Source organism: Numenius arquata, chromosome 2 (assembly GCF_964106895.1).
Source record: "Numenius arquata chromosome 2, bNumArq3.hap1.1, whole genome shotgun sequence".
In the NCBI taxonomy this organism is placed as follows: Eukaryota; Metazoa; Chordata; class Aves; order Charadriiformes; family Scolopacidae; genus Numenius; species Numenius arquata.
This window is the reverse complement of record NC_133577.1, coordinates 23762025-23775761: the sequence shown is the minus strand read 5'-3', so window position 1 is coordinate 23775761 and position 13737 is coordinate 23762025. Positions and strand designations below refer to the sequence as shown.

Below are 13737 nucleotides of genomic sequence, written 5' to 3'. Positions count from 1 at the left end.
ACCACCATCTCCTTTTGACAAGGAGGGGAAGGTAGAACGCATTTTCTTTTTTTAATGGAAAAGCTGGTTCAGTTACTGAAAAACAATTTTATTTTTCTTTCAAATATGTACATTACACTATTAAATAATCATTTATTCAGGTGAACCAATTTGACTAATTACACATTCAAAACCTTAGATTTGTGAACAGCCCTGCACTGTATTTCTTTGACTTAAGAAAAAGCTGTCCGTGACCATCTTTTTTTTCAGCAGGCACGTGAGACCTTGCAACAAGAACAGCAGCCTGCATTTCGGAGAGACAGACAGGTTACCAGTTCTTGAGCTCAAGCAGCTTTTGTCGCTTCCTTGTGCTTCCTCCTTCCATAGTTGTTCTCACTAGATTTATTTTGAAGAGCAGAGTACCTTAAGACTTTCCAGCAGCTTCTGGAGGATGATAGCCTTCTGTTTCAAGCTTTTTTTTATATTTTAAAAAGTCTCTTCTTTTGTCAAAATACTTAACCTGTTTAAAAAGAGAAAAGATACTCATCAGAAGAAACTAGCAAAGGAAAGGGCTTTGAGCATCACAAGACTAAGAAATAAATGATCTTTGATCACTGAACTTAGGGAGGAATTTAACCCACTAGTTAGGAGTTTCTTGCTCCCTTGAAGCAGAAGACTAAAGGGTGAGAGCGGGTTTGGGTTTTGTGGGTTTTTTTACCATTCTGAAAGTGAACTTCATTACTTCCATGGACATCTAATAAAAGTAGTCTGTTGCTCTGCTATTTTCAGTGCTATGAACAAAGATTATCTGTAATATGAACATAAGTCCAGCAGCCTTTCTGTGGTATTACAGACTATGTGACCTCTGAATTCATCGCCTCAAGCCACTGATGTGTATGGTGCAAAGCACTGGCAGATGAAACCGCTGTCACTAGAGATGACCTATGACAGAACTTCAGTGCTCCAAGTGCAAAGTCCCTCTCCAGCTCTCCTGTAGGCCCCCTTCAGGTACTGGGAGGCTGCTATAAGGTCTCCCTGGAGCCTTCTCTTCTCCAGGCTGAACAACCCCAGCTCTCTCAGCCTGTCTTCATAGGAGAGGTGCTCCAGCCCTCTGATCATGTTCGTGGCCCTCTGCTGGACCCATTCAGCCATCATTATAATGCCATCATTAACATTTACCTTGTTAATGATGGCAACTACTGTTGGAACTAGTAGGCTGAAGTCAGTTAAAAAAACAGGTACATTCACAGTTATGTACCTGTTTTTTTAACTGACTTCAGCCTACTAGTTCCAACAGGAACTGCTCTCACCCTCAGACGCTACTGTTACTAAAAGGCAGTGCCTATTAAAAAAGTTAAGAATTGCAGCTTAATCAAGAAACTAAAAAGCACAAATGAATGTGTTAAATGTAGGCTGACGGTTTACTGTGAAATTATACTACATGAAAAAAGGTATTCTTATGCACAAGAAGGTATCAGATGCCACTCTTGTCATGCAACTGCAAGCTCTGCATGTCTCCTCCCTTCCATATTGGCCTTCCTTCTTTGATAACAGTAATTTCCGTGTACTTCCAAAAGCTCCCGAGTACCTTTTGGAACTCGTTTGGTTTTGGTTTTTTTTTAATTTAACAATAAGCCTGTATGCTTGTATAGTTGCATATTTATATGAAAGTTTGATATCATATTTTCTTTTCCCTTTGTACTATAAACTACTCTCCATAGTTCCTAGGCCAGCCAGTGGTCTGCTGGCCTAATTTCTAATTTTCTAATTTCACAGCAAGACAAAAAGTGTGCAAATCATGTTATGTGTGACAAAGGTGCCGGGTTATCAATGAGAAAGTGCAAAAGTGCACATGTTCTGCCATCATAGAACGGTAGAATAGTTAAGAGTTGGAAGGGACCTTAAATATCACCTAATTCCAACCCCTCGCCCTGGGCAGGACACCAAGCAGGAGTTGCCATCATTAACAAGGTAAATGTTAATGATTGCATTATGGCATTATAATGATGGCTGAATGGGTCCAGCAGAGGGCCACGAACATGATCACAGGGCTGGAGCACCTCTCCTATGAAGACAGGCTGAGACAGCTGGGGGTTGTTCAGCCTGGAGAAGGCTCCAGGGAGACCTTATAGCAGCCTCCCAGTACCTGAAGGGGGCCTACAGGAGAGCTGGAGAGGGACTTTGTACAACGGCATGCAGTGACAGGAGGAGGGGTAATGGCTTCAAACTGGAAGAGGGTAGATTTAGATCAGATATAAGGAAGAAGTTCTTTACTGTGAGGGTGGTGAAACACTGGAACAGGTTGCCCAGGGAAGCTGTGGATGCCCCACCACTCAAAGTGTTCAAGGCCAGGCTGGATGGGGCTTTGAGCAACCTGCTCTAGTGGGAGGTGTCCCTGCCGACGGCAGGGGAGTTGGAATTCGATGATCTTTAAGGTTCCTTCCAACCCAAACCACTCTATGAGTTGTCACTGCTCCCGCCAGGGCGCACAGAAACGCTCGGTTCATGTAGTACCAGCCCCGGCAGGCCGGGGGACGCGTCGGGAGCGGCGGCTGCTCACCCACCCACTGCTGGGGACAGCGGGACTCGAAGGACAGCCGCAGCTTCTCGCACTTGGAGGCGTCGTCCGCGTGCTTGTCCAGGCACTGCCAGAACTCGTCCCGGGCCCCCCAGCAGGCCTTCCGCTCCTCCATCGTTGGCGCCGACATCTTCGCGCTCTGTAGACCTGGACGCCGACGGTGGGCTCTTTCCCAAGCGGGGCCCGACACCGCCCTGCCCTGCGGTCCCAAAGCAGCGGGGAAAGGAGTTGCTTGAGGGGAGGCCGCGGGCCCCGCACCGCGCTCGCCCGCCCGGCCCGGCCCGGCGCGGCGAAGGTCACGGTCCCGGAAGCGGTACTGCCCCGGAGACGAGCGGCGCGGAGCTTTACTCAGTGCGCAGGCGCAGACCCGGCGGCGCGGGGTGAGATTGGCGGGGGGGCTGGTTGTCCCGCCCCCGCGCGCGCGGGCCTTGGTCGCCATGGGGACGGAGATGCCGGTGCCCCTCAGGGGCCTGGTCGGGTCCGGGGCTCCGTAAACGCTCCTGCCCGCAGCGGTTCCCCCCACAGGCCCTTCCCGGGTGCCTTCCCCCGAGGAGGGCGAGCCGTGGGTCTGCCAAAGGCGCGTAAAAAACCCCAGCGATACTTGGTTCCGCTGGCTTGCACACAGCTGTGCGCATTTGGTGAAAACTGTTTTGTCGCTATATCAGCTGATGGTAAAAACAAGGAAGAACTGGTTTACCCCAGTGGAAAAAAAAAAAATTCACCCGTGGTCAGGGTGATAAAATGATACCAGAAGTGTGGAATCCGGTTGGGTGGGCACCTGGTGAGCTCAGCCCAGCAGCAACACCAGGCACGAAGCTGCTGCCTGCAGTGCTGGTTAAAAAGCATCCAGGAACAAAGTCTTTAATTGTTTTATTTGCAAGTTCATGGCATTTCCTCGTGGCAGTCAGTCCCTGTAGCCAAGGGGTTGATAGTCTTCCACACCGGCCACCTGGAAATGTGGAGTGGTTTTGCAGTTTTGAAGCATGTCTCCATAGTAACACACTTCGGTTTCGGGAAGGGTGACATTTTGGCAGCTTGGAAGAGCCTCACTCTGCAAGGTGCTGAGCCCCTGGCAGCTCCCCAGCTGGCAGCTTTACCAGGAACTTGTCTTGAAGATAACTTCTTAAGCCAGGTAATAACCAGATCCACCAGAGGGGATGTGATACTGGACCTGATGGTCACCAATACAAGTGAGGTACTCAGTGACTTCAAGATTGGAGGCAGCCTTGGGCTGCAGTCATCATGCACTGATGGAGTTTGCAGCCTTGAGGTCAATGAGTCAGGCAAAGAGTAAAGTCAGGAGCCTGAATTTTAGGAAAACAAACTTACAGCTCTTCAAGGAGTTAGTCAACAAGACCCCATGGGAAGCTGTCCTCAGGGACAAGGGAGCAGAACAGAGCTAGCAGATCTTTAAGGATACTTTTCATAGAGCACAAGAGCTCTTGATCCCCAGGTGTAAGAAATAGGGAAAGGAAGGCAAGAGACTGGCATGGCTGAGTCAAGACCTGCTGGTCAAATTAAAGGGCAAGAAAGAGATGCACAGGAAGCCAGGACAGGTATCCTGGGAAGAGTGTAGGGATGTTGCCCAGTTGTGTAGGGATGGGGTCAGGAAGGCCAAGGTGCAGCTGGAGCTGAACTTGGCAAGGGACACAAAGAATAATAAAAGGGGCTTCTAAAGGTAAAAAAAAACAAAAAACAAAACAAAAAACCCAAAGAAAAAGAAGGTCAAAGAAAGTGTACCCTGCCTTATGAGCCAGACTAGCAAACTGGTAGTGGGCCCATGTGAACCTCATGAAGTTCAACAAGGCCAAGTGCAGGGTTCTGCACCTGGATCAGGACAAGCCCTGGTATCAATACAAGCTGAGGAATGAAGGGATTGAGAACAGCCCTGCCAAGAAGGATTTGGGGGTACTGCTGGACGAAAACCTGGACATGAGCTGACAGTGTGTGCTCACAGCCCAGAAAGCCAACTGTATCCTGGGCTGCATCAAAAAAAATCTTGGCCAGCAGGTTGAGGGAGGTGATTCTGCTCCTCTACTTCTCTCTCATGAGACCTCACCTAGAGTACTGCATCCAGCACTGGAGCCCTCAGGACAGGAAAGACAGGGACCTGTTGGAGCAGTTCCAGCGGAGGGCCACAAAAATGACCAGAGGGCTGGGGCATCTCTTCTATGAGGACAGGCTGAGAGAGTTGGGGTTGTTCAGCCTGGAGAAGAGAAGGCTCTGGCAAGACCTTATTGCTGCCTTCCAGAACTTAAAGGGGGCTTATAAGAAAGATGTGGACAAACATTTTAGTAGGTCCTGTTGCAATAGGACAAGGGGTAATGGTTTTAAACTAAAAGAGGGAAGATTTAGACTGTAAGGAAGACATTTTTTACATTGAGGGTGGTGAAACACTGGAACAGGTTGCCCAGAGTGGTGGTACACGTGCCATCCCTGGAAAGATTCAAGTTGAGGTTGGACGGGGCTCTGAGCAACCTGATCTAGTTGAAGATGTCCCTGCTTATTGCAGGAAAGGTTGGACTAGATGACCTTTTAAGGTCCCCTCTAACCCAAACTGTTGTATGATTCTGTGATAGCCAGTGCTCCTTCTGGTGTGTCAGGCTGCTTGGCAGCCAGGTCAGGGAGTAGGTGTTGCTGAGCTAGGTTTCTTCCTTAGCATGAGATAATGGTTCTGGCTGGTGGTGGTGAGCATGCTTTCCACGTTCTCCTTGCAGGTGGCTCACTTGTCTGAATACAAGAAAAGGTATTTTAAGAGAAGACCAAGAATATGCAGTTCTTCAGCAGAGCCCCCTGCAAGCCAGCCAGATTTGAGGGGACTTAGTCAAAATACCTAACCAAGCCCTTGGAACGGATACTTTATTGGAGCAAAGTGAATGCAACTGCTGCTGTACACTGCACGGTATATAACACAGTCCATGTTCTCGTCCCCCGCCTATTTGCTTAACTACCTTCTGTTTGCTAGACTATGATAGGTAAGAGATAGAAATTCAGTAATTTACTTTCTAATAGAACAGGGGGTTTAAGGTGAGTGAAGTCACTCCAAAAGTAGAACTTCAATTATATTTTTCCGTTGAAAAGAATTAATACAGACGTAAATTTATATTACAGCTTACTTATGACCCTATTACACTCAAGCTTTTGTGAAGCAAGCTTTTACAAGCATGAATATTGAAAAGAAAGTTAGTGTTAAGTCTCAAGACTGAAACGTGATAATAGGAAATGTCAGTCGTGTTTTAGATTTCAAAATTTATGGTGCGCATAATGTTGTTTAGTTACTACATTGACGAAACAGGGGGGATAATGTGATTATATATAATTAATCACAAGGCCCAAATAGCACATCTGGGATATTTGTGATAAATAGTTTTTTCTTTAATGACCTGTAGCCCAAGAAATACTCACTGGAGACAATTGTAAATAACTGTATAGTGGATATTATGGAAATGTAGTGATCTGGTTTTAGAAAGTGCAGGAATAGATGATTCTATGCTTCTATGAATAGAAAAAAAAGACAAATTTATCTAATACATTTTTAATGGCAATATTTCCATTTGGTTAAACTGCTATCATAAGGAGGTGGATTTTTTTGTTGTTAGTTAGCCAATTCTAAGTATCGTTAGTGTCTTACTTATGGGAAATGTGCCCAGGAAGTAATTAATGGGATATTTATAGTAGCCAGGCAGAGGTAAATGTTCTAGAAAGATGGGAGGCAAAAAAATTCCAGATTTGTTAGGTGCACTGGTTGCCACAGTTGAAGCATTTGAATTACATTTCCATTTAGCAGTTAGTGAGATAGATGTTACAGAAATAGATGCCTGTCTCCCACTGAAACTCTTGCCAGCAATGTGTTAGTGCATCATGTGGAGTTTATACAGAGGTTCAGCTCTCAGACCCTTTTGTCTCTGTTCCTGCTAATTGGGATACAGCATGGTGTGTGCTTTGCCTTCCAGTTAACATCTAACAGATCTCTCCTCACCTACAGCCTTACTTACTCCATATTTAATTGGAATTTGCCCAGCGGATTCTGTATTGGCAACCATAATGATTTCTCCTTTCACTTTGGAAGCAATTAGTGTGTTACGGGTGGCCGTAGGACTAATAATGCAAGCCCTTCTTGGTGTACTAAAGCTGTGTTCAGCTTTGTGCTTAGACCAGGAGCTCAATTAATTTGTTTTTCTTGCATTTAAAGATTCTGATAGGTGATCCTTATCCGTAACAGATTTTCAGGGAACTGGATTTTAAAAACGAGTTCTTTAAGCAATATAGCCCTGTGTCCAACTATTTATTTTGCTGGAAATAATAACAAAATCTTACCTGAGGTACGCTGGGACATTCTCTTCTGTTGTTCAGCACCAAGCAGTTTTCTTAATAAAAATTTAAAGAATATGTAGTGTGAGAGAGCTATATATATGGATTTTCATTCTTGCTTCTCAGATGTCTATTAAGGTTGTAACTGACTCCTTTGATCTTATAGTGTTTCTTGCTATGCCTGGTGAAAGAAAATAATTAAACAAAAAAAGCACAAAACAATCAGAAAGATTAATTGTGCCTGGTTTTATTATTAAAAAATTGAATAAATTAAGCAAAGAAACACCATGAACTGCAAACAGTAATCACCTCTTTCTGCTCCTCTTTGAAATGTTTTAACAGAGATTCCTTAAAAAATTGAACATCAAGCATCTCTCTGAGTGGATCTCTTGAGATCCTGTGTCACCAAATTTCAGATTCTGCTTTCATCCTTTTACTCGCTAAAGACCCTCATGGGTTACTCTTGGCAGTAGCATCAGCTTTGAAGACGTCGTCTGCAAAGGCAAGTGTAGAAACACTCTGTTCCTGTGGAGGGGAAACATTTATACATCTTTATTGTTTAAAGTCTTCCTTACGTTGCTTTCTGAGGTTATTTTTGTGGTTTATTAGGGTTCCGTGAGACTTAAGTTCTCTTTCAAATAGGTCCTTCTTTAACAGAAAAGGTAATTTTAATCTTTAAAATAGCTTTTCAAAAATCTTTTAAAAACTAAGTAGCTCTCTTGAAGAATCAGGCTTCAGAAAAGACCACTGATATTTTGAGCAATAATTTTCTGAGCTTTGTAAGAGAATTGCTTAAGAAATGGCAGACAGCTAATGAATTACTTAGTTAATAATTAATGAGTTCATTATTTAGTAGTCACAGATAATACTAAATTATCTATGTCTGTAAAGAAAACTTTCTCTTTACATAACCTTGCATTTAATACCAAACATTTGCAAAGAAAGATCAGAAAGAGGCTTATTAGATTCTAAAAGTTTAAGAAATGTATACTGTACTTTCTGTGGCCTTATGCAAAGTACTATTATTTCGTAAAGACTTCATGTTGAGTTTTACTTCTATGAATTTCCTTTTAACAATAACATGCTTAAACTTCTTTGGATGAGTTAGCAAAAATTTAGGCTTTTGAATTAATAAAGAAGGAGGAGTGTATGAAGAGAAAGAAAACTGTAGCTTTTTTTTGGCAACGTTAGCAAATCAATTTTTGGAATCCCTAAGAAAATGTGTATTATCACTTTATTTTTCAACTAAATGTGTGTTGGGGCTCTTACCTTGATTTCCTCATAATGCTGTCTTGCCTGAGTGTTGTGATGAGGATCCCTGCACTAGGGAGTGCCAAAGTGACATGAACATAGAGAATTAAGCACATGGCTTGGGACACTGAGGGAGAGACAGAAGTAGAGGCTACTGCAGCTTTCTGCGATAGCTCTGCATGGATCAGAGGACTGGGTGTGTGGGTTCATCAGGTAGCGCTGGAGGGGATTTGGAAGGACTAAGCCATCTATACAGGCTGGTATGTTTAGTGATCTGAAGCCTGCTGAGAAGAGGCTTGCTTGTCTTTGTGACCTCTCACGGACATCAGCGGAGTACTCTGTGGAACAGTGTCTGAAAATCACTAGGCTACTGAGAGGAGTGACGATTACGATGAAGAAAAAACAACAACTGCAGGTTTAGGATTCTTTTAAGGTGATGAAGTCATTTGCATTAATTATAGGCACTTGTTTTTAATGCCAATATTCCATTTTTGTTCAGTTTTTAGGAAGGAAGAAAACAGAAAAAGGAGTATTTTAGGAAAAGCAGGCGATGGTAAGGTGGGAAGTCTGACTAATACTTACTCTTCTGCTGGCTCCTGATTAGCAATTCTTCAGGCCCACCAAGGATGAGACAAGCTTGCTTTGCAGCAGTGTTGATGCTCAGCTTTTTGCAAGAAAGCTAGATGGGAAATTGGGAGCTTGCCTGTTCTACAAGCAGACTCAATTTTCCAAAGCTATGTAAATGGAAGAAGAAAACTTGTCTTTTGAGTTTCATTTGGATGCCTTCTGTGGCATGTTATGTACTAAATGCAAAGAAGTGGTTCCTAGTTCTCTGTGAGACTGAAACACGTCCTAAAATTCTTTATCAAAAATCCAGCTGCATGCTTGCATTCCGGTATTGTATTTAATAATCCATCAGCTGCACTGATTACCTTATGTTCACTATAAGCATTGTCTGTGAAGCGTAGGTGTATTGTACCAGGTGGAATTGCTTACATGTGCACAAAAGCTTCATCATTCTCAAATGTGGTATTTGTTCCCAAGATAAATGTCAGTTTTCTTAGTAGCCAAGCTAGCAAGTGACAGGCCTTTGACCGAATCCAAAATCACACAATGAGAGAGAGATGGTTTTGTTTACAAGTCAGGAAGGCATTTAAAATGTGTAATTGGCCAAAAATCACAAGGACAGTATTACACAACTTACTCTGCAACTAGGCTGCTGTCATTGAAGACTTGGGAGCTTCAGAAGGCAGAGGGACAGTGAGACCCATCACAGGGAGACAGCACAGCTATGTTTACTCGCCCATAATGTATGCTCATAGCCAATAAGGCAGGATATCCAAGCTGAAGTTCACATCTTGGAAGTCCTTACAAATCCTGCTGCTTGGACCTCACTGGAATCCAGCTTTCAGGATTCTTTTAGGAATCTTATAAGAATCTTTTAAGCATCTGGGTCAGTTGTGATGTGCAGAAGGTGAAGCTTGGAGTTGGTGGCTGCCTTGGCTGCGGAAGTTAGTGAAGGCAGCCTTCCCTATGGAAAAGCAGAGAAGTCTCAGTCTCTCAGTAGTCTTGTTCTTTCATGTTAAAAGGAGCGTGAAGGGTGGATGACTTTCCACAGACTCATCTTGGCCCTTTTTTTTTGAGAGAATAGGAAGCACTGCACTTAGATTTCTGAAGAGTTTCTAATGAGGCTTCTTACCAAAGAAATTAAGCTGCTGTGGATCAAAACAGAAGGTTTTCTTGTGGGCTAATAACTGGTTAGGGAGGAAGGAAACAAAATGCAGGAATAAATTATTGCTGTTCAAAAAGAGAGAGATTACCAAAGGACCTGTGCTGAGGCCAGTCTTCTTGTGTGTACTCATAAATGGTCAAAAAAACATGTAGTGACCATACTTTTTTACTGATTTAGGAGAGTCAAGACTAAAACTGAGAGAGCATCTCTCATTGTCATGTGGCCAGGCAGCAAAATAGCCGGTGGCATTCAGCATTAATAGACATGAGGTAACGGACATGGTGAAAAAGTCTAAAATACATGATGAGGGGCTCTAAATTGACTGTTGTCACTCATCAAAAAGATTCTCAATTTATGGTGGAAAACTCTGTTAAAGTACATCTACTTTAGTTCTCTTCATTTGGGTGAAAGATGCTCTGCAGGTTGATTGCTGTTGTTCCCAATCAATGCACTGATGGTTGTCTTGAGATGTTAGGTGGACTGAATCTAGAAGTAGAGGGAGAGATGGAGATGAAGAGCTGGAAAACTCTTTTGTGTCTTCTGAAGAGATCATCTAGCTCAGCAGTAGGATTAATGAAATGTCTCTAGATCGTTGCAGAGAAATTGTATTTAACAGGTTCGCTACTAATGTGAGCTCCACCACCTTCTTTGTTTAAGGCTTTTCCAGAATTGTAGCTCTCCTTGTATGTTTCACTCTTCATTACTAAGAAGTTGATTGCATCCTAGTGTATCTGCGATGTGCATGGAGAAATACTGATCACTACCTTCTTTAGAATGACCTTGTGCATATATAAAGACCCCTCTAACAGACTTTCAGGTAGAATAAAGAAATATGAGGCTTATTATTTTCAGACACATTAGTTTGAGCTACTGGTCCTGTCCTTAGGAATCTGGTTTCATCTTAAAAGAAGGCTTTTAGGTTGCAGGTGGGCATTTGACTTCCTTTTTTTCTTTCACGAGATCTTTCAGCTCCGTTTTTTCTTATTTCCCTTTTTAATGTTCAGGATTTTTAGATAAGGTGCAGGTTATTATGGAAATGCCCTAGAGCATGCCAGCTGAAGAAGAAAATCTAATTGCTTCTCTTTTAGTAACGACAAGCTAATTAAACTCATCCATCAAAATCCATTACTGCTGGCAGTTTCTGCAAAGACAGCTTGCACGAGGGCTGGACTGTGAAAGAAGCTTCTCAGCCTTGGCCTTTGCCAAGGAGTAGCTCAGGCTTGGAGGCCTTGAAGGACTCCGTCCTTTCTGTAGTACAAATTAGGGACATGAAGTCAAACTCCCAGTAGTTTATGACTTTACAGCAAGTGCAGAGACCCCATTTCTTCACACTGGAGTTGTAGCAAGGGGCAGGTGGGCTTCTTCCCCTGGAAAGTGTTTCCCAAAAGGCATTTCTGTCCTGATCCCATCAGCAGCTCTCCTGTGCTCCTGCTTCACAGCAGCTGCATTGCTTCTGGCTGCTGTTCTTTCCCTATTCCTTGAAGAACCCCTCAGCCCCAGCCTGCTTTCTGAGTCTGTGTAGCCCCCCGCCTAAGTCCCAGTCTGCTTTCTGAGTCCACATAGCCCAGGTGGGTGACTGATGCTGTTCCGAGGGCTTCTGAAGTGCTGGAGACCTGTGACATCCTTTTCAGTGAAGAGGAGGGGTGTTTCATGTGCATTTCTGTTGTGTAGACTTGTGAGTTTATTTGGAATATGATCCAGAGCTATGCAAGCCAATTAAGACTTCTGTATTCACTGCACAGGGAAACCTTCACTTTTCAGTGGCTTTGCAGGCCTGCAGGTACAGTAGCAGAAAGGGTTTTGACCAGAAATGGTGTCCACCTGGCGATGTTACCTTCCCTAGAGATTGAAGATTAACCCCGACCAACTCAATATTGCACTAGCTTTGTTACAGAGCACTCTGGAGAGTTGGGGATGCGTGATTTGTCCCTGAGCTTACAGGAGACATTAATTCAGCTCCAGAACCTGGTGATCTGCAGGTCCTGCTAGTCTGCCCTCAACCCTCAAAACAGTAAAGCTACATGTTGGTTTCATTGCCTTCTGTTCATCTGTTGAGTATTGTGATTGGATTTCTGCCTTTTATAGCTATTTTTCTGAAAACTACTGATATGAACACAACCATCCTAGACAGAAGAACAGGAGACTTTTTTAAAAATAAGCCCAGCTGTGACTCATGTGCTGATGAAAGGCTCATGCAGTCACTGTGGAGAGTCGCAATAAAAGATTATGATAAAGGTAGCAGCAGGAGACAACTACAGACAACAGGCCAAGGAGAAAGACGTGCAAGGGAGGGGGAGAACTGCTGTTTTTTCCCGTGGATTCTTCACTGCTATATTGTGCATGGCAAAAGCTGGCACCTGCAGTGGGGTCTGGTGATGCTATTTACTTTCCTGAGATTTTTTTTTTCCAACTTGCTGTTTTAACAACCCCACTGGATCATTACTGTTTTCCCCCTTTGCTGGAGGAGCCAAGACACATTGTGAGGGCTAAGTTGGGGGCAGAAAGCTGAGGATCCAGGTCAGCCCCTGAACAAGGGTGCACACTGGTGGCTGGCAGTGCTATGCAGGAGCAGGAGCCACACAGTGATGAGGCAGGAGACCAGCTTCAAAGACACCAGGCAGCAAGGTCTGATGCTGCAGGGAGATGCAGTTCTGCTTCAGAAGGAGGTTTGACATGGCCAAGGATGGGCTAAAAGTGCTGGTTCCAGGCTTGTGTTGCTCTCTTCTACAGAGCAGGTACAGCCCTGCAGAGCTGTGTGGGGTCCATACAGGCCAGCAGTGGTCTGACTCACAGGGTGCTGTAGGGATTGCTCACAGTCCTTTAGCCCATGAGGGCAAGCAGGGGAGCCTGCCACCACTCAGCCCTCACCTCCAAGGCACTGAATTTGTCCTGGGAGTCCTTTAACTATCCAAGATCAGGAGGGTTCAATCTTACCCTCACCTGAAGGGTGGTCCGGTTACATCTAATGCTTTCTCAGAAGGGTTTGCTCTCTGCCTTGTCCTTCTGGTGGGAGCCAATTACTCCAGTTCTTTTCATTCCTCAGCTTCAGATCTATGAAGCTTTGGCACTTATAGATGCACATGCTTACTGATAGGGATGTACCGTTTTCTTGACATTCTCCTAGTCACATCCTGGGCTTCAGTATCTGGAAGGTTTTGCTAAGCAGCTGCTCACTGCCAAGTCAGGTGCTTTAAAGCAACATTTTGCCTGAAGAAATATAGGTCACTTCATCTGAGGTCTAAGTGTAGACTACACATAGGTCTATGTGTAGTTTAGAATTGCTTAACATGGGTAAATCTAGTTTGCTCAGCTCCTATTCAGGAGAGAGATTGTAATATATTGCTGCTTGAAATCCCAGCCCTTGTGTGTGTTTAGCCTGTTCTCAGGAAGGATGAGCCAACAGAAGCAATGACAGTTGCATCTGGTAAGTCAGAGTTTTACTGATGCTGCTTTCCATTCTGGTGCATAAATCCACGCCTCCCCCACCCCCAATCTGTACTGAATGTTAAAAAATCTGCTGCCATTTTAGTAATAAATACATTTTAGTTGCATTTTTTAAGGTGGCATTTAGAACCTTTTGGATACCTACCAAGCTGCATAAAACACACAGGAAAATGGAGTGCAGTGATGACAGAAGATGCCACTTATTGGGACTATGGAAAATGGAAGTGTACATTATACTCTGGCCTTGCCCCCAAGACAGGGAACTTGGAAGCAGTGTGGGGTACTTTGAGGATGACAAAATCATATGCACGAAGATGGAGTAAACTCTAAGCCTGTGTGTGCCCTTCAAACCAGTTATTAGAGTTGTACCTGTGCTCCTGCCCTGTGCCTTACCCTCCCCTGCTTCCCAAAGAAATAGATTTAAAAATTTAGGTGTGTAACC

General features: G+C 44.1%; 1 protein-coding gene across 1 annotated transcript; it reads right to left on the bottom strand.

The window, feature by feature from the left end:
- Positions 1–70: 70 nt before the first annotated feature.
- COA6 (cytochrome c oxidase assembly factor 6) lies at positions 71–2867 on the bottom strand. Its single transcript, XM_074169058.1, has 2 exons — positions 2544–2867; positions 71–499 (listed from the first exon to the last, which is right to left on the bottom strand). The coding sequence occupies exons 1-2, from the start codon at positions 2685–2687 to the stop codon at positions 404–406; spliced, it is 240 nt and encodes a 79-aa protein (XP_074025159.1). The 5' UTR covers positions 2688–2867; the 3' UTR covers positions 71–403.
- Between the last annotated feature and the right edge of the window lie 10870 nt (positions 2868–13737).

Excerpts from the sequence above, each read along its gene's own strand:
- COA6 (XM_074169058.1), bottom strand. The coding sequence starts at position 2,687 with ATGTCGGCGCCAACGATGGAGGAGCGGAAGGCCTGCTGGGGGGCCCGG. Across the intron at positions 500-2,543 it reads CCCGCTGTCCCCAGCAGTGG|GTTAAGTATTTTGACAAAAG; the intron begins GTGGGTGAGCAG and ends CTTTTTAAACAG.